Source organism: Vicia villosa, unplaced genomic scaffold (genome assembly GCF_029867415.1).
Source record: "Vicia villosa cultivar HV-30 ecotype Madison, WI unplaced genomic scaffold, Vvil1.0 ctg.000992F_1_1, whole genome shotgun sequence".
Classification (NCBI taxonomy): domain Eukaryota; kingdom Viridiplantae; phylum Streptophyta; class Magnoliopsida; order Fabales; family Fabaceae; genus Vicia; species Vicia villosa.
In genome coordinates, this window is record NW_026705445.1 from 663364 (window position 1) to 687917 (window position 24554).

Sequence of the window (24554 nt, forward strand, 5' to 3'; positions counted from 1 at the left end):
TATCACACTTTGCTTCAGTTTAGCTCATAACTTGGTCATTATAACCCATGCGAATACCATAAATTCATCCCTAACAAACTCTCCCCAACTTAGAGTTTTGTTTGTCCCTAAACAAAAGTACTCACCTTAGTGAAGGCAATGATCTTTCTCAACAATCATGCAACAAGTTTTCTTTTAACAAAATTTGAATGGTTCATATCAAATGTCAATCCAAGAGCAATTCATCACACCCTAAACTCAAGATACGCATATGAAACAAACTTCACACATAAATTACCACCGGAAAGTTCAAAACACTACATAAACACAGTTAGACCAGCACTAACACTCTCGTCAAAATATATGACGAATAGATAAAGGGTTGAACACTCATCCAAACAATCAAATCAACCATTACTTATGTCATACGTTTACCAAAAGTAGCATCAAATCTTGTGCAATCTGAAAATCGAAAGGTCTTTCTAGGGTTGTAATGTGGTTTAGATTCAAAGAAAAAGAAGATGTTCAAAGGATATCCTATTTAGGGAAGCATTCTAATCATCTCTTTTTTCTTCTTGCTTTTGTTTACCTTGACGGTTCATTTTTCTAGCCACTTTCACCCGCTCTCACAGTTTGATTTATGAAATTCTTTTTCTTTTTCTTTGGAACTTCTTCTTGTTCCATTTCATTTAACTGTAGAGCTTTTATCTTTTCTTGCCTTTTTTTCAACTTGTTCCTCCTTTTGGCTTTCCTCTCCCCAACTTGGATGTCAACCTCTTATCTAATTTATGAATGTTCCCTTACTTTCTAAGAAGGTAAAGAAGAAAACACATCACCAAATATTTTGGTTGATGTTTTAGCAACAAAAATTCCTTTGAGATCAAGATTCAAATTTTCTTTTCTTTCTTTCGAATATTTTTTTTCTCTTGATCTCAGGCTCAAAGAATGGTTGGCAAAGGATCGCACTCTCACAATATAGAATTAAGAACAGATTTGGCTAAGAAACTCTCAATTTGAAACAATTGCCTTAGTCCCTTTAACAGATTTTCACAAGATAATGCTTACTATGGTTTAGCATGATACAAAAATGTCAACAAGATTGATGGTCTCCTGCATTTAGTAAAAAGTGGAAGGCTTTCCTCACAATGGTTAAAGGCTTACCGATCCAACAATTAATATGTATCATCAAGAAACTTCCAATGGAATTTACTAGTAACTTAAGTTTCATATTTGTATCCAAAAGTTCGGGAGTGTTAGAATTTTACCTGTTTTGTCGCTTTTCAGAAGAAAAAAACTATCACTACCATACCATTCAAATGCATATTGCTCCATTTTTGATCATTTTCATTACTCTTCACTTGAGCTTTTCTTTGTGTTTTCGGTACTACTCACTCTAATACCAGAAAAACAATTTCAAAACTGACATAACACTTTAATACCAGAATTTAAAGAAAAGAACAAGTCATAGTGACCTTAAGGTTCACCAGAGTACAGATTAAAAATGCAAAAAATAACAAAAACTAGAATGGAAATAACAGAATATCATCACATCAGTAATACAAGCATACTATCACCACATCAAATCCGGATCGGAATCGGAATCCTTCTCCACATTCTGTTCTAGTTTCTCTTCATTTGGCTCTGCACTTATCTCCCCCCACTGGAAAAGGGTTGGACTCCGGCCAACCGTAATATGAGAAATAGCTTTCCCGGGTCGGGAAAGTGCGCTCCTCAGGGGCAGCAGAAAGGTTCCTGTACTGCTACTGCATGGCATCATGTAAGAAGATATGAGACCTTTGGTTGGCCTCAAACATGGCGGAGTAGTAATAATGAGCCACCAAGGGGTCAAAAGCAGATGGTGTGGTCGATGTGGATGGACCAGGTCGGGAAGTAGCGGTGGTATTCTGTCGGTCCTTCCCTAAGGGTTTCTCACAGAACCTCTCAATAAAAGCATCATTAACGGAGGTGTTAATCACCTGATGTCCTTCTCCTGAGCAATCCACCCATGCTTCTTTGTACAATCCCATGATCAGGCCAGGGAGAGGAAGCACACATTTGGCATTGATGCCATGCTGTGTATCACTCAAAGCTACTCGGCGCAACTCATTCGAGAGAATGAAAGCGACGTCCACTAAATGCTGGGACATGATAACTTTGATCAGAAATGCTACCTCCATAGGGATGGTAGTCACATGAGTCCGCGGTCTGATATTATATAGAATCACTGAGAGAATTCCCCTTGCTTTGAGGTTCAGATCTTTCCTGTTGTAGTGAGTCGGATTTCCTTGTCTGCTGAGTTCTGGCCCTCTACCTGATATGCAGATCTTTCTCGTGATCTCTTGTACGAGGTTGGCGCAATCACCCACATGCTGCCTATAATAACATTTCTCATTCTCCGCTAACTATAGAGGTTCACCTAAAAAATCATTAATCGAATCTCTATCAAAGAATACAGTTCTTCCCCTCACATATGACTGGTACATGTATGCTACCGTTTCATCTGTGGTTTTGATGGAATTTGCATTAAATTCCTTAACAATGTCATAATTGATGACCTTGTATGGTTCACACAGACGCTGCCAGTTTCTATACCAAATGTTAGCCCACATGTCACTGAACCTACTTTGTGCTCTTCCATCAAGCATAGTGATCATTTTTCAGCCAGAATGGTTCGGGGTCCTAAGTGCTTGAACCGTTCTTCCTGGGCTCTCCCCAAGAACCTATCCTCTTGACCTCTTTCGGCTTGAGCATGTGCTCTATTCGGGCAAGAACCTGTGGTCTTGGTGCGTCCTCTTTTTGCGGCATGCATCTGCAACATTCACAGCACACAGACATATGTAGAGATATTTGTTAGAATTATCATAAACCTCACAAAAAACAAAATCAAAATCTGGGCCATCTACTACCCAGTCGTGGTGCGAGTGCGGTTTGTCGCGGCACGGCTGCGGCGTAGCCAAAGGGTTTTTGGCTCCCATGGCTCCTTATCTGCTTCAAAGTTTAATCTACTATTCCAATCCTTTTAATTACAGCCAGACACACAAGTCATCTACCCTAGGGTTCAACAATTTCTCATGAATTTTGCTCATGACATGAAATTCTCTAAAACCTAAATTCTCAGATCTATGTTCATGGCAGAGACAATGGATAGAGTGAGCAACAGAAATACATACCTTGATTCTATTTCAGATGGATAGAGCTGAAGATTTTGGGATTCAAGTACGTAACCCTGTGAGATTGCTCAGAGAAGTGGAAAAGTTTTTTGAAAACAAATAATGGGGGGAAAGGAATGCAACTGTTTCTAAATAAAAGGGGTTTTTATTCGCCTGGCCGGGGCGCGGCTACTTACCTCTGCGCCGCGCCAAACCCTCTGGTTGGGATTCACGGCGTGCCCTATGGGACCGCGGCGCGGGAATGCGGGATTTTTTTTTACTTTGATAGATTTTGTTGCACTTCCCTCCATTGTTTGATTCAGCTTTTTCATATGCTCAATTATACTGACTTGATGATATAATAATAATAAAAAAAATTAAAACATAAAAACTTACTCCGTTGGGTTGCCTCCCAACAAGCGCTTTGTTTAACGTCGTTAAAGCTCGATGGTCGGCCTCTTAGTCTTAAGTGCTTAACAGTGAGAGTGTGCACACTTCTCTGTCGAACTCTCCACCAAGATAATTCTTCAACCGTTCTCCATTAACGGTCCAACTTTCCTTGGTTTTACTATCCTCAATGGTGATAGCACCATATGGTTTGACTTCCTTGATGATGAACGGTCCTAACCATTTTGACTTTAGCTTTCCTGGAAAGAGTCTTAGTCTTGAATTATACAGAAGCACTAGGTCGCCCACATTAAACTCTTTTTTCTTGATTTTCTTGTTATGGTACCTTTTCATGTTTTCTTTGTACATCTTATTGGACTCATATGCTAGGTACCTGAATTCTTCAAGCTCGTGGAGTTGATTCCTCCTTTTCTTATAGGCTAGACTGTCATCCCTATTAAATACTCGTAGAGCCCATAATGCTTTGTGTTCTACCTCCATTTGAAAAGGAGATGCACCAGTTGCTGCTTTGTATGATGTCCTATATGCCCACAAGGCATCATCAATCCTTACCGACCAGTCTTTACGGGATTCTGAGACAGTCTTCTCTAGAATATTCTTGATTGCTCTGTTTGAGATCTCCGCTTGCCCGTTGGTTTGGGGGTGGTACGGTGATGCGATCTTGTGGTTGATATGATACTTATCCAGCACTTTAGCTACCTGCTCGTTAACAAAGTGAGATCCACCGTCGCTTATTATCACTTTAGGCATGCCAAAACGTGTGAATATGTTTCGGTTTAAAAATTTTAGCACCGTTTTGGCATCCGCCTTTGGTGTGGCGATGACTTCTACCCACTTGGAGACATAATCCACTGCAACTAGAATATTTTCATTAGCAAAAGAAGGAAGAAAAGGTCCCATAAAATCGATGCCCCAACAATCAAAACTTCAGCTTCAATCATTGTTTGAAGTGGCATCTCATCTTGTTTACTTATTCCCCCAATTCTTTGACATTTGTCACAATTCTTAGCATGGTGGTGAGCGTCTTTGAAAATAGTTGGCCAAAAAAATCCAAATTGGAGAACTTTTTTTGCCGTTCTCCAACCGTTGAAATGCCCACCACTTGGAGAATTATGACAGTGCCACAAGATTTGTTGGGCTTCTTCTTCAGTAACACACCTTCTTAGTATGCCATCCTAACCTATCTTGAACAAATATGGGTCGTCCCACACATAGTACTTTGCATCGGATAACAACTTTTTCTTTTTGCTCCAATCAAAGTCCTCCGGTACCATACCGGTTGCTTTATGATTAGCAAGATAGGCGAACCAAGGTCTTATTTGAATTTGAAAAAGTTATTCATCCGGGAATTCATCATTTATTTCAGCTTCTTGGTTGGTGACATTTACATTGACCAAGCAGGATAAATGATCTGCTACCACATTTTCTGAACCTTTTTTATCCCAGATTTCTAAGTCAAATTCTTGCAAAAGAAGAACCCATTGAATGAGTCTTTGTTTCGAATCCGGTTTAGTAAGCAGATATTTAATGGCCGCATGGTCCGTGTAAATCACCACCTTTGTTCCAATGAGATAGGATCTGAATTTTTCAAGGGCATACACTATAGCTAGCAGCTCTTTTTTTGTGGTAGCATAATTGACTTGAGCGTCATTTAAAATTTTACTTGCATGGTGTATGACATGAAATATTTTTTCCTTTCCTTGGCCTAGTACCGCGCCTATGGTATAATCGCTAGCATCACACATAAGTTCAAAATGGTTTTTCCAATCGGGTGCTACGATCACAGGTGCGGTAACTAGCCTTTCTTTTAATTCATTAAAAGCTTGGACACATGACTCATCAAAAGTAAAACACGTACCTTTGTTGAGTAAGTTACTTAATGGTTTCGCAATCTTCGAAAAATCCTTTACGAACCTTCGATAGAATCCCCCATGACCCAAAAAGCTTCTTACTCCTTTGATGTTTATTGGAGGTGGATGTTTTGAGATTATGTCCACCTTGGCTTTGTCCACTTCAAGTCCTCTTGAAGATACCTTGTGTCCCAGCACAATGCCTTCAGTTACCATGAAATGGCACTTCTCCCAATTTAAAATTAGGTTGGTCTCAATACACCTTCCAAGTTCCACATCCAGATTGTCCAAACAAATGTCGAATGACTTTCCGAATATCGAAAAATCGTCCATGAATAATTCAATGCACTTTTCAATGAGGTCGGAGAAGATTGCTTGCATGCACCGTTGGAAGGTGGCTGGAGCATTACATCATCCAAATGGCATTCTCCTATATGCGAAAATTCCAAACGGACATGTGAAAGCTGTCTTCTCATGGTCTTCTAGGTTGACCACAATCTGATTGTATCCGGAGTATCCATCTAAGAAGCAATAATAATTATGTCCAGATAACCTCTCAAGCATTTGATCCATGAATGGTAGAGGTAAGTGATATTTTCTCGTAGCTTTATTGAGTCTACGATAGTCGATACACATTCTCCACCCTGTGACAGTTCTTGTTGGTATTAGTTCATTCTTCTCATTACTGATGACCGTCATACCTCCCTTCTTCAGCACAACTTGTACTGGACTCACCCATGCACTATTTGAAATTGGGTAAATCATTCCTGCTTCTAGAAGTTTGACTACCTCTTTTCTTACTACTTCTTTCATAGTTGGATTTAATCTTCTTTGTGGTTGAGCTGCCGGTTTGAATTCTTCTTCCAACATGATTTTGTGCATGAAATATGCGGGACTTATACCTTTTAAATCGGCCAAGACCCATCCAATTGCATCTTTGTTCTTTTGTAGAATTTGAAGTAGTCTTGATTGTTCTTGTTTGGTCAACTTTGAACTAATAACTACTGGTTTTTTTCCCTCCTCATCTAAAAAGACATATTTCAAATGAGTGAGGAGTAGCTTTAGTTCCATATTTGTCTCCTTCACCTCTTTTTGTGGGTCTAATTCCTCCACTTTCTCATTCTTAACATTCGTGTTTCCACCCCTTTCTAAATCTCTCAAGAACAACTCGATTTCTTTTTCTTCTTCTTGAGTAAGCACATTAAAAAAATCAACAAGGGATCTTTCTAAAGGGCTAGAAAGATGGATCTCATTGGCCACTTCTACAGCCACCTCTTCGGTGACATCTAGGTAGAAACAATCATTCTTATCCTTAGGTTGTTTCATGACGTTGAAAAGATTAAAGCATACATCTTCATCTTGGACTCTTAGTTTCATTATACCATCATCAATATCTATCATCATCCGGGCTGTTTTCATGAATGGTCTTCCAAGAATAATAGGTGATTCTTTATCTTCTTCCATATCAATCACAACAAAGTCTACTGGAAACAAAAATTTGTCTACCTTGACTAACATGTCTTGTGCAACGCCATATGGATGAGTGGTGGATTTATCTGCTAATTGTAAAGTCATTCTTGTTGACTTCATCTCAATATTTCCCAACCGCTTCACTATTGATAGAGGAATTAGATTGTTGCTTGAACCTAGATCGATCAATCCATTCCCAATATTCTGATTACCAATGGTGATCGGTAGTGTGACTTTTCCGAGATCTCTCACCTTTTGAGGGAGACAGGATACTATAGCACTACACTGTGTATCAAGAATAACAACTTCTTCTTCTTCCGGTCTCTTCTTCTTCGTTAAGATATCTTTCATGAATTTCGCATACTTTGGCATTTGAGCAATTGCTTCGGAGAATGGAATAGTAATTTGTAATTTCTTAAAAATTTCCATAAACCTTGCATATTTCCTAGCATTATCTTTCTTTGATGGTGCATGCGGATATGGAAGATGTTGACTCGGTATCACATTGTTTGCCATCTTGTCACATGCCTTCTTTCTTTTGGATTTATCTCTTCTTTCCACTTCTTTATTCATCTCACCTACATTAACTTCATTTTCCTCATCTTTAACATCATGATTGTCATCTTCCTTCTCAGCATCATTGTTTTCAACTTCATCAGTACCACCTTTCTGGCCAGTTCTTGTCACCACTGCTTTGCAATGTTCTTTTGGATTCTCTTGAGTGTTGGCGGAGAATGTTGCATTTGATTGATTAGCCGCAATCTGCTTAGCAAGTTTCCCCACTTAAGTTTCCAAATTTTTGATTGCTGCATCCTGGTTCTTCTGGTTTGTCATTGACATCTGCATGAATTGTGTCATAGTTTCTTCCAACTTAGACGGTCCTCCTTGCTGTTGTGGTGGCAGTTGAGTGTAAGGTTGAAAGGCTTGTTGTTGGTACCCTTGATTATTAGGTCTTTGTTGATAACCTTGGTTGTTGTTCCTTGGCGGATAACCTGGTTGATACGGAGGATGATTTGGATATTGATTCTGCCTTTGACCTTGGTTGTTGTTCATGTAGTTCACTTCTTCTTCCATGACTGGTGGGCAAAATCCAATTTGATGATCTCCCTTGCATAACTCACACTTAGCAACTTGGTAAGAATTCGAAACTCCATTCAGTTCTTTGATTTGTTGCGGTAGTTTAGACATTTATTGTGTCAAAAGTTCCACTTGTGATGTTAGCAACTTGTTGTGGGCCAACAGAGCATCACTATTACTCAGCTCTAATAGTCCGGGCTTCTTATCTCTGATGGTTCTATCATGATTGCCCTTGCGGTCATTTAGAGCCATTCGCTCAATTATTTGAGTCGCTTCAACAGGTGTTTTGGACATAAGTAAGCCACCAGTTGTGGCGTCCAAAAGTGTCTTGTTTGTACGTGTGAGACCATTGCGGAACATATGGATTTGATCAACTTCTGCAAAATCGTGTCCCTTGCACTTCCTAAGCATAGCCTTATACCTCTCCCATGCTTCATTCAATGATTCATTACTCCCTTGAGAGAATACCGCTATTGCTGTTTTTGCATCAAAGAATTGGTTTTGAGAGTAAAACCTTTCCAAGAATTTTTCTTCTAGGGTGTTCCAATCAGTCATTACTGCTTCAGGTTGATCAAGGTTCCAATCTTTTGCCTTAGATAGTAAATAGTGTGGGAACAACCACTTGAACAGTGTTTCTTCATCAGCTTGAGCTACACCCGTTGTACTTGCTAACTCATAGAATCGAGTAAGATGGGTGTATGGGTCTTCGTGGTCCAATCCGGCGAAAGGACTAGCACAAATTTGTTGCAGAATACCGGTCTTCGATTCAGATGTCCGCCCGTTGGCGGCAGTCCTAGCGAACTATGGATTAAGTCGAGGACTATTTGCAAAGTGAACTGTGGCAGCCATGTTTACAACAATTTTTTGTATGATGACTTATTGTTCTTCTTCAGGAGATAGTTCGTGAAAGAAAAGTCCGTCAGAAGACTCGTCAATTGTTTCTAATGGTTGTGACGATGTCGCAATTGCGTTGTCTCTTGCCCTTGCTATGTTTGCTCTCCTTCGTGTTTTGCTATTTAATCTCCTAGCGGTCCTTTCGATCTCGGGATCAAAAAGAAGTTGATCGCTGGAAACCTTGCTGCGCATACACTAGTTTCTGCAAAAACTAACAAACACGTGAAACAACCAGATTAATAAAAAAACTCAAAATAAAAGCTATTGCAATGCGTGCAATATTGACACCAATCCCCGGCAACGGCGCCAATTTGTTGAAAGTATTTGTGGGTAAATATTTTCTATATATCGTATCCTCAGGGATTGGTTTAATATTACTGCCTTTCTATAAGAAATTATCTTGAGTGAGAAAATATAGTTGGGTTTATTTTGTTATTATAAATAAGTTATTAACTTTTAACAAATATTAAAACTAAAAAGATGAAACTTGGTTAACAATAACAGAAATATGTTGAGCTTTAGGGTTTCATCAACCTATTCCTATAAAACATATCAATTAACTTATAAGTGAACCATTATTTGAATCATCATCTTCATATATCCTCAAAATAGATCTCATATCTGCCGATCAAATTAAATAAACTTCTACCGGTATGAGACTCAATCTCTCAAAATATCAATATCGATAAAAGTAATAAAGCACAATAATAATGAAAACTCATTCACAATTTCATCTCTGCAAATTATGAATGAATCAACATAGTAACCTAGGGTAAAAGTTTAACCTTCTCATTTGATCAAAGATTAACAATAATTTAACATAAAAACAAGGTTTCTTATTGATAATGAATTCAAACAATTGTTCACAAGAATTAATCAATGGTATTGCATAATCATAGGTTAACTACTACCTTAAACTCAACAAAAGAGAATTAGATTTCCATAGACATGAAGAACACACAAGGGTTGATTGAGGAATTCATCATGGTCAATAAAATCTCTTTAATTGATGTAGAATCTTTCTCCAATGGTTGCTCTGTGCTTTAGATTCAAACTTCTCTCTTAATTTCATTCACCAAAGAATCACACCTTTTGATTGGACTTAGGGTTTCTATTTATAAAGTTTGGGCTTGTATACACCGTGCCCGCGGCGCGGTACTTAGGCCTGCGGCGCGACCCCAAGGCAGAGGGTTTAGGGCGGCGCGCTTGCTTTCTTCGCGGTGCGCATTACTGGAAACTTCTCCTTTTTGCTTGTCTTTTGATTCTTCCAGCTTCCTTTCCTCTTCATACTCTTATAGGGCTACTTTTCAGCTCCAAACCTGCATCAATAATACCCAAAGTGATTCGATTTGCTTCACAACATGAACAATACATATGTAATTCAATTCTTACTGAAAAACACATGAAACTATCACACTTTGCTTCAGTTTAGCTCATAACTAGATCATAATAACCCATGCGAATACCAGAAATTCATCCCTAACAATAATAGAAAGTCCAAGAAACCTGGCCCATCCTTCCTACCTTTTAAGAAACTGTGGAAGCTTATATGTAAAGCTCCGGTGTTGCCCAGAGTCTGGAATTTTCTGTGGAGCAAAAAACATCCTCCCAACAAAGGCAAATCTACAAGCCAAAGGTATTACCGTTGAACCTTGGTGCTTGATGTGTCACGCGGCTGCTGAAACTACTGATCATTTATTCATGCAGTGTGATTTTGCCAAGGTTGTGTGCTTCTCGAGTCAACTGGGGTATCGTATGCCACAAGGTGGAGAACTTAACAAATGGATGCTGCAAATTCTAATGGAGAAAGAGTCTTTTTTCTCTCAGGTGTTGTGCAATATTCTGTGGAATTTATGGCAAGCTAGGAACAATCTACTTTACAACCAGAAGGAAGATGATCCTTTGCGGGTGGCAGAAATGGCTTTCCATAGTGTTGTAGAATTCAACAGCAGCCAGCAGAAGACTGATGATAAGGATTCCCGATGAAAGAATTCGTTGATGGAGCCAATTCCGAAAGGTGTTTCTGTTATGCAGGTGGACGCATGAGTGTTCAGTGATGGAATCATTACACATGACTGTGTTGTGAAGGACCAGGGTAAAAACGTGGTGATGGCTGCATCAAAGAAGCTGATGGGAAGTTGTGATTCTTGCTCTGCTGAATTGATGGCCATCAGATGGGGCCTAAAGATTGCGAAGGACCTACGATGGAAAGTCTCCTCGTTCAATTTGATTCAACGAATGCGGTGGATTGTATTAACTGTGTAGTTTCTTTTGCTGGTATCAATAATATAGCCCATGACTGTCGAGATTTGTTGTGTCAATTTAAGTTTGCTTCCGTAGTGTATTTGAGCAGATGCTCGTTAAGAAAAGCTCATCATATGGTAGGGGTTGGGAAAGATGTAGGTTCAAGAACTTGGTCTGGGAATATCCCTTACTCTGATTTGTAACTGAATTCTATTGCTTAGTTGCTTTGAATGAAAGCTTTTTCTCGTAAAAAAAAAACATAGAATCAATTTATATATTATGGTCTAACTCTCAAAGCATGAGAGTTTCTTCAGTAGTTGGTTTTTGAAGAATCAAAGTCTTTTATTTTATAGAAATCTTGTGATTATTTTGTGGAAGTAGAAAAATGACAATTTTTGTAACACTCTAATAGCCATCTAATATTACTTGCTCTATCAATGTTTATTTCTATATTGTAGAAAGTTGTAAAATTGTGTCTCTTGTAAAATTGTTTATTTACCGGAATACTGCAAATGCTGATAATATATCTATGAGAGTTGCTATTTCTCTATATCTACGCTATCTTGAGAATTGTTCATAACAGTAGAAAAATCCATGACATGTTAAGCTTCTTTACCGGTATATTACAATTGCTGATAATATATCTAACGCTAATACTGTTAATATTGTTGGTGATAATAGCAGATCACTCAGCTGACCTGATATTAAATATGATGTTCACCAGCAATCATCATCAGACATGGATGATTGTTTCTAAGGTAGTGTTAATCAACTGTGGTCCTAAGAAAGGGAGGAATGAACAACCGGCTATGAAAAAAGTTTTTGCAGATATAGCACTTTTAATATCAAAACTACTGTAGATGATATATATAATTTGGTATTTGCATTCGGTCTTGTGACCTACTAATTTAACAGGATTAATTTCATCTTTTATTAGTGAGTTCATTTAAAGATAGCGTAAAATTTTGTATAGATTGATTTAATACCGAGATTGATGTATTTAGTGGGATTTGAATTTAAGACTTTGAAATAAACAGACTCTCAAGACTTAAATCTTTCCCACACAAATCAACTCTTGATAGATAGAGTTGATTTAATAATAATAAATTTATTCATATTTATTTAAATAAATCGATTTAATAAATTTAAAAAGTTTCTTTTTACGATTTACTATCTAGCGTTTTTAACTAAATACCCTTAACAAAAAAAACCAAAACATTTTCAATTTAAAAAAGTCTGATCTGACTTAAATTTATGTTAGACCTTGAACCCCTGTAAATTGGTATGTATTATTCCTACACTATGCAAAGCGTGACTTTAAATAGACTAGAGTATTGTTCTATTATAACGATTATAAAACTATTCTCAAGAAGCTCAACAATTTTTAAGATTTATTTTGTGGATATGATAAGAGACACAAAGAAAACTGTCTCATATTTTATCAAAATAAAATAAAATAATAAAATATGATTAATTAATTTTGAAAAAGTTAATATATTATGTCTCTCTCATTAAATTATTTTAAATGTGAGTTGGGTTATACATCAACAAGATAGGATAAAAATAAATAAATTAGTGATTCAGCCATTAAAAATATAATTTGAAAAATAAAAAGTGAAATTTAATACAATATAAATAAAACCAAAAAATTAAATTTAACATGAAATTAAAATATTTATTATTTTGTTTATTTTATAAAATATGTAAATAATTAATTATTCTTATGATTATTATTATTATTATTATTATTAATATTTTCAACATATGAATTTTAATTATTATCTTTAAATTTAATTGATTTTATTGCAATAGTAGTCTTATCATTTACATATAATATATAAGAATATTTTTTTATTTAGGCTGTCTAACATATAATATATATATATATATATATATATATATATATATATATATATATATATATATATATATATATATATATATATATATATATATATATATATATATGGTTTAAAAAAATTAAAATCGATTATCTAGTAGCATAAGATATATTTATTTAATTAATTAACATTTTTTTGTTTTTTTAACAACTTTCGAAATATTAACAAATATTTTAAACATATATATATATATATATGTAACTTTAAAAAATGATTATTTAATTTTAATATAATATATATTTTATCATGTAAATATTATATATTTCCCCATGCATCAATAGTAAACTTCATTTGTCATTGTTGTGGTTGTTGTTGTTGTTGTTGTTATTGTTTATGTTGTGTTTGTTGTTTATGTTGTTGTTTATGTTATTTTTGTTTATTTTGCCATTGTTTTTTTGTGTGGGTGTTGTTCATGTTGTTCTTGTTGTTTTCAATATAGATGTTGACCTTGTCGAGTTCTTCAATACTAGCAAAGAATCTCAAACACATGATGCTTGTGCAGATGAATCTCAAATAAAGGATACTAAATCTAAAAGATCACAAAGAGGTGTCACATTGATGCCCCAATTTAAAACAGTCTGCAACTTATCAGGGGACAAAATTCCGATCGCGTTTGATTCGTTCTACAGAGTAGTTGATTGTGAATATTACTCTACTTTTAAGAGTTCTGTTACGTTCCTTGAACGTAGTAAAGTCAGTATATTGATAGAAGATTGGAAACATGTGGTAGTTAAAATCAAAGATCGCATATGGACAAACGTTAAGGTAATACATTCTATAATTTTTATGTATTCGATATCACTTCCTATAATTTCTAATACATACACATATATATTGATTTCAATATCACTTCCACCATTTTAAATTTATGCTATCGGAAACTGTCCTCAAGTCACACAAACAAGTATGAAAACCCGTACTCGTGTACGAGTTATCTAGAAGCACGTTAACGCCCCTTCAAGGTCACATATACGAGCACTATCCAAGATCACACAGCAAGAAAATCATTCACTTACCCCAGATCACACAACAAGGTGGCATGTAGTGCTACTCCAAGATTACACAGCAAGGAGTTGTCATAAAGACTGAATCACACCCTCGGTGAGTTTACCCCTTGTGTCTGCGCGTAAAAAGACTTGCACATGCACACTGCTAGATGAAACGGATCATTCCTACATAGAATTTCATCCGTGACGAGTTTACCCATTGTGACCTTGCCTAATTGGCGTCACAACCCCATCAATCATCCATACGCATATATGTTAACCGCTAGTGCAAATACGCCATAATGACTATGCGATAATGTATCGTATATTTGGATTTATTAACATAATTTATGTATCTATTTTATTTTAATTATGATACTCTTTATTCGTATTATGCCGGTATTTTCTATGTTTTCAGATTTTTACTATTTACAAAGCACGTATGAAGAATGTCGCAAAAATGGAGAAGAATCGAGCTTAAAACAACAAAAAAGGAAGAAATGGAATATATATATATATATATATATATATATATATATATATGATGTGGGCCATGTATATATATATATATATATATATATATATAATGTGATAATGTGACGAGGGTCACATAAAATGTGACGAGTGTCACACACCATGCCACGACGACCGTCACACCCTCCCCCTGCCGTCCGTCGTTCACTTAAAAAGTGTGTGGCACACTCAGACGCGCTCGTCACGCCCTAAATTCCTCCTATTTTCCAGCCTTCCTAATTTATCTCCGAGAACTAAGTCCTGGAGACGAAAGCAGCTAAATCTCCTCATATATTTTCTCAGCCTAGCTAAACCCGAGCAATATAAATACTCAACATTAATCAGAAAAGGCAAAGTCTTCTTCTCGGCAGATATCTCCTTCTTTAGTTTTTAGGCAGTTTTTCATTCACAATGTAAACGGAATAGTTTTCCACATCGGGGACTATTCCTAAGATAGTCTTAGTATTTATTTCTGCATTAATTTACGTTTTGGATTTAAGTTAGCCAGCATATTACAATTCTAGCTTTCCAATTTATTTACGAGTTCATTTACTTTTATGAAAATCTACTTTCTTGCTTTTATTTTCTGCTATTTATATTTATGCTTTATCCTTCAGCTATTGTTATCATTTCCAGTTTTTACCATTTTTCTTCAAACATTGCTTTAAATTATATTAAACTGCTTCTCATGTTTTTGTTTAATCTAAAAATCCAAAATTGCATATTTCTTTTTGTCATTAAGTCTAGCTAAATTGTTTTGAGTCTGGTGTATGAGGACCGTCGTTACCGACGGGACTCGGTAGAAAATAATAGGTGCGAACTTAGGATTAAAATTCTATTTTGGTTTTAATTCTCAAGTTTAATTTAATTAACTTTGTCACGAGAGTGAGAGGTTATTTAACACAATTTTGTCACGAGAGTGAGAAATTAATTAAGGTTAGAGCCGGCACTGCGAGAGCGTGGGGATCGAACCAGATAGTGGAAATTAGGCAACAAATCTAAATACAACGAGAGTGATTTAGATGCGTTTAGGATATTATTGACTTTCAAAATATATTTCTTAGTTACCAGGCGAGCGAGAGCAAAATCTTGGGATTAGGAAGAATGACTTTAGTTAATACCGCGAGAGCGTGAGGCGGAGTCTTTTAGTTGGTATATTCTACGGAACTAAGTTATAGTCGTAATTAGTACCCGTTTTCTATAAGTCCTTCAGGAACGTGGAAATCATATCCCGACCTTGTTTTAATATTATTTTTTGAGTTCATTTATTTCAGTTTTAGTTCTTAGTTTCCCCTTTACCAAACATTCGTTAGCCTTAGCTTTACAAAGCGACGATAGATTACAGTAGGTTGACATTGGTCTCTGTGGTTCGACAATCTTATATATTACTTTGATAAATCCGTGCACTTGCGTGTGGTGGTCGTTTTCTTTACCTCCCCGTTTCACTTGGGAGGACGGCACGCTAAACCCTTCACGCGAAATTTGGAAGGAGAATGCGCCCGTGGTGGGATGAATTTTGTTTCAGTTCTTCCTACGATATCACACGAACTTTCTTATTTGTCCTACGAGTAGGAAAGGGGAAAAAAGATCTCAACTAAACCCTAGGAGTTTGCTAAGTGTGGGAATTTCACCTAGACTAGAAATTCTGGAGTCCGGGAGGTCGGTTATACATAGGGAAGTGTTTAAACACCCTACATATCTGTAGTACTCTACAGGAACCTTCTCTGTGTCATTTGTGATTGTGTTTATTGCTAATGATTGGGAAAGTTTCTCCTTTGTATTAGGAGAAGGAATTGAATTGATTAAAAAAAGACAGACAGACAAACAAACTGACTATTTTTGGTATTTTATTAGCTTGCTGAGATTCCTTGTGAACCTCATGCCTACATATCCCTAGTGGAAGTCAGAGCTTAATGTAGTTCGGGGAACTAACTAGGGAAATTAATGTTTTTTTGGTGCCTTGCTTGAAGCTCAAGGTTGAAGCTTGGAATTAAATCTCTGTTTACAGTAAAGAGACATGAAATTATCTCTACAGAGAGGTATTTGTACTATTCTACCACAAACATTTTAAAGGAGTGACAGAATAACTGAATTCATTTCATTCAAGAGGGGGACCTTACTTGTGTATGTGCAAGTATACCAGTCAAATGCCTCTTAAATGAAAGAAAGATGCTCATCCAAATTAGGGAAAGTTACTACATGTCTGGGTTTTACTGCCAGCTCATGCCTTTCAAAATCCTAAATGGGAGACTTGATTAAAATTGAAATTGAAATGTTTGTTTGAATGTGGTAGAGTAGTAAAAATATCTCTCTATAGAGATAAGCTATGTCTATCAACTGTATAAAAGATTTGACTTTAGCTGGCTTGTATGAGGCCCAAGCTTGAGGCTTTTTGATTGATTAATTAATTATTGACTCTGGGAGATGACTCCACTGGGGATTAATTACATGATATTTTTGTGTTCTGTACAAAGCCCAGAATTGAGGCTGACTCTACTTAGGGAGACTCTATTTATGTGCCTTGTACAAAGCCCAAGGTTGTGGCTGACTGCTGAGGATAATTAAATGAATGACTCTATTTTATGTGCCTTGTACAAAGCCCAAGGTTGTGGCTGACTCTAGCTAGGGAAAACATTATTTTCTGCCTTGTACAAAGCCCAAGGTTGTGGCAGGCTCTTAAATAAACTGAGTATGGATGACTCTATGGGGAAAAGATCCTAGGTTTTAGGAATCTTTGACACATGAAAATATGGTTTATCTGCCTTGTACAAAGCCCAAGGTTGTGGCTACTGAATGATGAAGAACTCACTGGGGAGACTCTATTATCTGCCTTGTACAATGCCCAAGGTTGAGGCTGACTCTTGACAGGGGAGTTTTATTGTTTGGGTGCCTTGTATGAAGCCCAAGGTTGAGGCTAACTGTTTTTGTTGGTTTTGACTCTACTGAGGAGGTTTTATTTATTAAAAGACTGTTTTTCTTTGGAAGCTAACCCTTTCCAGGGATTTTGACTCAGCTGGTGAGTTTGTCTGTTAAAAGACTGACTTTATCATGTTTTTGGAGGCTGACCCTTTCCAGGGGTTTTGACTCTTTTGGGGAAATTATCTCCTAAGAGAAATGAATCTTTATTTTTTTGACATTTAATGATTGACTTTGGAGGCTAACCCTTTCCAGGGGTTTATATTAAAAATGAAAGAATGTGTGGAAGCTAACCCTTTCCAGGGATTTTATTGAAATGAATGGATTGATTTTAAATTGACTTTGGAGGCTAACCCTTTCCAGGGGTTTTATTGAAATGAAGGAATGTGTGGAAGCTAACCCTTTCCAGGGATTTTATTGAAATGAATGGCAGAAAGATTATCTAATGGAGACTTCTTGTTTAAAGCCCAAGATGAAGGCTGACACATGCTGAGGATGATCAAACATGGATCCTAGACTCTGCTAAGGAAGATTGATGAAGATAAGGGTGACAGAGACTGTCCATGTCTCTCATTCCAAAAGGTGTACTCAATGCAAAATTGAGACAAACTTAGCTTGTTTAAAGTCTGGTTTAAATTGGAAGAAACTCACCAGGGTAGGCTAAAAGGTGACTAAAGACCTGTTCCTATGTTTATAAGAAACCTGATGGGTCCTTGTATACAAGCTCAAGAGGAAGCTGGAAATGCTTTTAGGAAGCCTGTGGGTCCTTGTACAAAGCCCAAGAGGAGGCTAATCGAGGGTCCTTGTTATAGCACAAGAGAAAGCTATGTAGTTTTGAACTTATTTTGGCTCTAAGCAAATGGGTAAGAGGTTTCACCGGGAATAATTCCTCTTTGGGTGGATGTGTCCTATTTTTGGATTCTAAGGTTTTTGCCAAGATGTTTCACCGGGAATAATTCATCTTGGGGGTTTGAACTACAGATCTCTAATTAGGAAAGAGCCTTCACCGGGAAGACATTCTCAATCCTAGGCCATATTCCTATAATATATATATAGTTTAACTGTCCTAAGGTTTATACTCAAACGTAGTTCTAAACTAATATATATGCACAGTTTATATTTGACAGTAATTTAAATAAAGACTGTAAATTGAAAGCTTGTAAAGCCTAACCTGGATGGAGTGGAGGCCATTGAAGAAGTATGTACAGAGCCTTACCAGTAATTGATGGATAACAGTTGAATATATATATGATAAACAGTTAATGGTTTTTGAAAACAGAAGAAGTGAAGATGGACAAAGGTCACATAGGTATCTGAAGAGTTTCACCGGGAATAATGCCCTTCAAATACCAGAAGAATGTTTTGAAAACAGAAAGAAGATTTTGAAAATACAGTTTTGAAAACAAGCTAAGAAGAGAAGGTTTTTGGGACTTACACTCTATTAGAGGCCCAGTACTTTACAGTACTGGTGTAAAAGCAATTTGAAAATGATTTGGAATGATACAAGGTTTTGTTGTTTGAAAACCTTAATCATCCGTTTAATTAGAGATTGAAAACAGTTTTGAATATTGACAAAAGTCAACTTAATCAAAGTAAAAATAAAGATTTTTACTTAATTAAGACCTAAACAATTAGGGTTTTATCATAAACTTTATTTACAAAATGATTAGGTTAAAACAAAGTGAATATATGTATTTAAAGTATTTAAGAAAACACTTAAAACATACTATTTTAAACCTAATAAAAAATATATGAAATAAATAATATTTTTTATGATTTTTTTATTATTCACAAAATAGGTATATTAAATGATAAGTGTGTGAAAAATAAAGTGAAAATAAATTAATTTGATAGGTTAAATAAATATGTGAAGTTTGTGAGAAAATGAAAGAAATTGTGTGTTAAAAAAATAGTTTTGGCCCTTGGAGGGTTTGAACCCACGCCCTCTAGGTCACACACTCAAAACAAACACCACTGAGCCAACGCGCGTGTGGTGATAGTAACTTGCATTCATTTGGTTATGTTTCAAAACAACTAGTAAATCATTGAAAAATAAAAGAATCAAAAAGTCTGGGGCGAGGGGGATTCGAACCCCAGACTTGAGGCATGATGAGACTAAGGGCGTATGGGAGGCCACTAGGGCAAGTTTGTTCAGTCGTTTAAGGAACGCATACCATTCAAAATAAAATAAACTTTGGCCCCAGATTCAAATTTTGCGCGCCATGGCCATAGTCATCTTCTTCCTCGAGCTCAAAGATTTTCAAAATCCTAACTCTCTGGTTTCTCAACTAAATGACATGATGTAAACATCAATCTTGTTCTAAATTTCCTCACGAATCCAGATATGTAACTAACATTTATTTATATGAATTATAGCTACCTAATTTCTCAGAAAACTCTAAGAACATATAAACCCTAAATTTGAAATTAAATGACAAACAAGATGAATAAATGCAAGATGATAGAGGGTTTTCAATCCTCTGATGATGCTAAACAAGATAGAATCGAGCTTTAACTCAGTGAGTGCTTAAATTAAAGAGGTGAAGTTCAGAAACTTACCTCTGAAAATGGAGGTCGTGAGGATGATTGAGAGCACCTTGGTTTGAATGAATGATCTCAATAGCTTCCTTGAGACTCAATGATGCTAACTGAATGCTTATTGGAGCTTGAATCCTCCTGAATTGCTCTATGGACCTCCCTCGATTTCAGCTTCAAGTGAACATGGAGGTTGTTGAATTTGGAGTTACAGATGAGCTGCAGCCATCTGGTTAGCTTCATTATGACCTGAGGAGTGTGCCTGGATGATTGGCTTGACTTGAAACCTCCTGAATCACTCTATGGACCTCCAACTGCAAATGCTCCAAAGTGAGAGCAACAATGGTGTTCCTCTACTTACAGAAGTGATCCAGGTGCTTGGATCACCTCAAATGACCTCCCTTGAGATGTTAGAATGCTCACTTTCCAAAGATAAGCTCTGGTTTGAAGAAATCGATTCTTCTTGCCAAAGAACTTTGAAAAACAATGAACATGAGAAGAGAAAGAGAAAGCAAGGAATATGGTTGCTTTGGTGTGTTTTTTGAATGAGAATGAGGCCTCTATTTATAGGCAAATGTCTCAGTACTGATTGGGAGAGTGAGCTTGCTTAGTGAAGCAAGTTTGGTTTCTTAGCCATGAAGAAATTTCAAAGAATATCCAAGTGTGATCATTGCATTTTCGAGCCACCTCCCCTATCCATTGATTCTATCTGATCTTAGGGGACAATTCAGATGCAAAGTGATCTCTAATTGGTTGGTGAGAAGATTCCTTGGGTGATTCATCAATTTGCCATAAATTCTCAAAAGTAATCATTACATAATCACATGTTCTTGTTTTAGGAATCTTCTTCAATTATCATGGCATGGTGAAAATGAATGCATGGTATTGTTTCAGACATGTTATGGGTCGTGTAGCATCCATTAGTGAAGCAAAAATGCACAAAATTGCAAAGTTCCAATTTGCTCATGACCTATAATTTTACTTCATGAGGCCAACTTTGGACAAGCATAACTCTTAGCTCAAATTGAATTTGGAGAAGGTTGAACACAATTTGGAAAGCCCTAAACATCTACTTTAAATCATTAGTTTATGTCTTCTTCAGAATCATTTGGGAAATTTGTGAAAAATGAGCCCAAAGTTGGATGAAAACTAGGTTAAAACACTTAGAAAATTTTCTAAGTGTTTATGACCTAAAACTTCAAAATCTCCAAAACCCTTAAATGGTTGATCTTTTGAAAAAAGTTCCTTTGTAAGATGTTGTTTTATTTTGCAAGATCTACAACTTTCATGTTGGAAGTTTTTTGAGTTGTGTAGGTGAAATTTTGAGTTCTCACCATGCCCTAAAAAACCCTAATTCCCGACTTTTTGCTCCTTGATGAATTTCTTTGAATTTCTTTGGTCAAATGACTTTGACATCCATATATTGATGATATTGATCTTTGAAAGTCATTTTTTGACCAAAAACCTTAAAAGTCAATGATGATCCCACACAGTTGACTTTTCCTGACAAAGTGAATTTTTTGGGCTTTTGTGAAGAAACAAGATCTTCTCCTCAAATGAATGATGTAAATGGATTATATTGAGGTATTATAGATTCTTGAATCATGTATTGAGTTTTGGATCCATGCCCTGATTAAAAGTCAACCATCCTGGTGAATTAGGTCAAAAACCCTAATTGTCGACCATATGAAAATAATGACTGTAGACTTTGAATTGGGGTGTAATGTCCAGTGGATCTTGTCATATGAGTTATTTGTAGATGATTGATGTCTTTGAATGATCCCCTGGGGCTTTTTAGGGTTTCCCAAAGGTGATCCCTGATTTTAGTCCTTGATAGGCTCCAAACCCTAGTCTGTTGATCTGAGTAATCCTGTATTTAGATAACTGGGTGTCTTAATCAATCATAGGTGTAATAATGAGGATTTTGAGTCTTATGCTTGTATTAGAGGCTAATCCTTCTATTGATTGATCCTTTGCCTGAATTCTCTTGTCTTTGAACACCCTCGATTGAATGCCAGACTGCCCTGGGTACTTACTTTGACTTGATGAAAATCCTGAAGATATGTCATCTCAGGGGGGGTCAAAAATTAGGGTATGACAGATGCCCCTATTTAAGTTTCTTTTAACTGGAGGGAGAGAGATTGATATCTCGATCTCTTCTGCGTAAAAGAGACTTAAATATCAAAGAATGCCCGAATTTTGGGCGCTCCTGAGATGATAAAATCTTTGCATGATTTGATCCCGTTGTCGCACTTGGCGGGGGATGAGGAGACAAACTCCTGCAGAAATACTTGATGTGGATTCTAGTGAATGGATGGCAATGTAGGATGCGCAATCCATCTTCTTTAACTAAGTGTTGATACTTAGAAAAAGGTAAACAACCTCCCCCTTGTTTCGGATGTCCATATCTCGAAACTGGTCTCAGTTGCGTTTGGATAATATCTCAGATAAAGAGAAAATCTCCAAAGGTTTGTTTCGTCATCAAACTTCTTACCAGCACTTGGAGGTAAGATACCATTTGACGGTAAATAAAGAAACTTCAAGGGTTGTTTCCTCATCAAACTTCTCATCAGCACTTGGAGATGAGATACCATTTGATGGTAAATAAAGAAACTTCAAAGGTTTTGTTTCCTCATCAAACTTCTTACCAGCACTTGGAGGTAAGATACCATTTGACGGTAAATAAAGAAACTTCAAAGATTTGTTTCCTCATCAAACTTCTCATCAGCACTTGGAGATAAGATACCATTTGATGGTAAATAAAGAAACTTCAAAGGTTTGTTTCCTCATCAAACTTCTTACCAGCACTTGGGGATAAGATACCATTTGATGGTAAATAAAGAAACTTCAAAGGTTTGTTTCCTCATCAAACTTCTCATCAGCACTTGGAGATGAGATACCATTTGATGGTAAATAAAGAAACTTCAAAGGTTTTGTTTCCTCATCAAACTTCTTACCAGCACTTGGAGGTAAGATACCATTTGACGGTAAATAAAGAAACTTCAAAGATTTTGTTTCCTCATCAAACTTCTTACCAGCACTTGGAGGTAAGATACCATTTGGCGGTAAATAAAGAAACTTCAAAGGTTTGTTTCCTCATCAAACTTCTTACCAGCACTTGGAGGTAAGATACCATTTGACGGTAAATAAAGAAACTTCACCATCTTCCCTTTTGACTTGGCATCTTTGAAAGATTGTCATATGGGCCCGCGCTCTTTTGAGGGGCTAATGACTTTGTTTGAAGGCGGACGAACTGTTTTCGGGGTGAAAACTGCCATTCGTCGACTGGTGCCTGGGGAATCAACAAACTGTTTTCCTAAGGGGAAAACTACCATTTATTGACTCTGTAGGGAACTAAACATCCATGAAACAGACAAACTGTTTGAAGAAACTGCCATTTGTCGATCTCTTGAGTATTTAACAGACAAACTGTCTTTCCTTGGGGAAAGACTACCATTTGTTGACTCCGCTGGGGATCAAGAACTATCTTCTGGATGAAGACTACCATTCACTGATTCTGCTGGGGAATCATTTTGTCGATCTGCTGGGAGATTCTGAATTATTTTCTTTGACGAAAAAGTGGCATCTCTCGACCTTGCTGGGGAAATACCAAACCTGTAGGGAATTCCAAAATGCGAAGCAGACTATCTTATCTGAAGAAGACTGTTGAATGTCGCTCTGCAGGAGAATCTCGGCTGAGGAATTCCGAAAGTGAACAAACTATCTCCTTGAGGGAGACTACCATCTGTTGACTTGCTTGGTGAGATCCTTGTGTATGAACTGTTGTTTCGAAGGAAAAAGATTCTCCGGAACTTGCAGGGGAAACTTGAGTTCATGCCTAAATGACTTAGGCATTCACAGGATCAAAGCCTGATTCGACTATGCAATTATGATGTAATGTATGCATGAATATAATGATAAAATGTAAAGTGAATGTGAATAAAATTGTCGCGGATGTAAAATCCTATGATGCGACTTGAATTCTTGTTGATCAGAAGATGTCCTCTTCTTGTAGTTCGAACTCTGTTGGGAATATCTGGTTATCAGTTGTCCGCTGTCCGAAGTGAGTAATATGAATTGAAGTAAAGATCCGTCATTGGGAGATGTTCGCAAAGCGACCTCATGGGGAAAACTTGGTTCCCGGAGTCTCAACCGTTCTCGGAGTAACTGTTTGCATTCTTCCTATTGTTTGCAAACCTCAGAAAGAAATTTCACCTTTATTTTTGCAAGTAAATTCATTTTATTTTATGAAAACATTTGTTTCAAGAAAAATGACTATTTAAACTTAAAATGCATTTCAAGAAACTAAAAAAGACTAGATTGCAAAGGAAAAGCACAAGGCTCAAATTATTATATATGGAATGGTAATCAGCCAAATGCTTGATTCCATGGAGTATTTACAAAGTTGGAAATTGGTAATTTTCGGGAAAAGGACTACGATGAAACGTGACGACCGTTATCTTTCCCTTCCACTCCAAGTCGCGCTGTATTCGTGCTTCGTAGAAGATGACCTACTGCTGATGAACACTCCGCTATGGATTTTGAATGATCAAGTTTGTCCTGAACACAGTTACTTGCCATATATCCCTAACTTTTGCGTAAACTACCCCTTTCGGGGTTTAAGTCTACCGG

At 36.7% G+C, this 24554-nt stretch overlaps 1 protein-coding gene across 1 annotated transcript; it reads right to left on the reverse strand.

Annotated features, from left to right (window-relative positions):
• Positions 1–3593: 3593 nt before the first annotated feature.
• Positions 3594–4436, reverse strand: LOC131632726 (uncharacterized). The gene has a single exon (XM_058903457.1). It carries the CDS (start codon positions 4434–4436, stop codon positions 3594–3596), a length of 843 nt encoding a protein of 280 aa, XP_058759440.1.
• Positions 4437–24554: the final 20118 nt, after the last annotated feature.

Bases quoted from the DNA above. Each gene is read 5' to 3' on its own strand.
- LOC131632726 (XM_058903457.1), bottom strand. From the start codon at position 4,436: ATGGGACCTTTTCTTCCTTCTTTTGCTAATGAAAATATTCTAGTTGCA.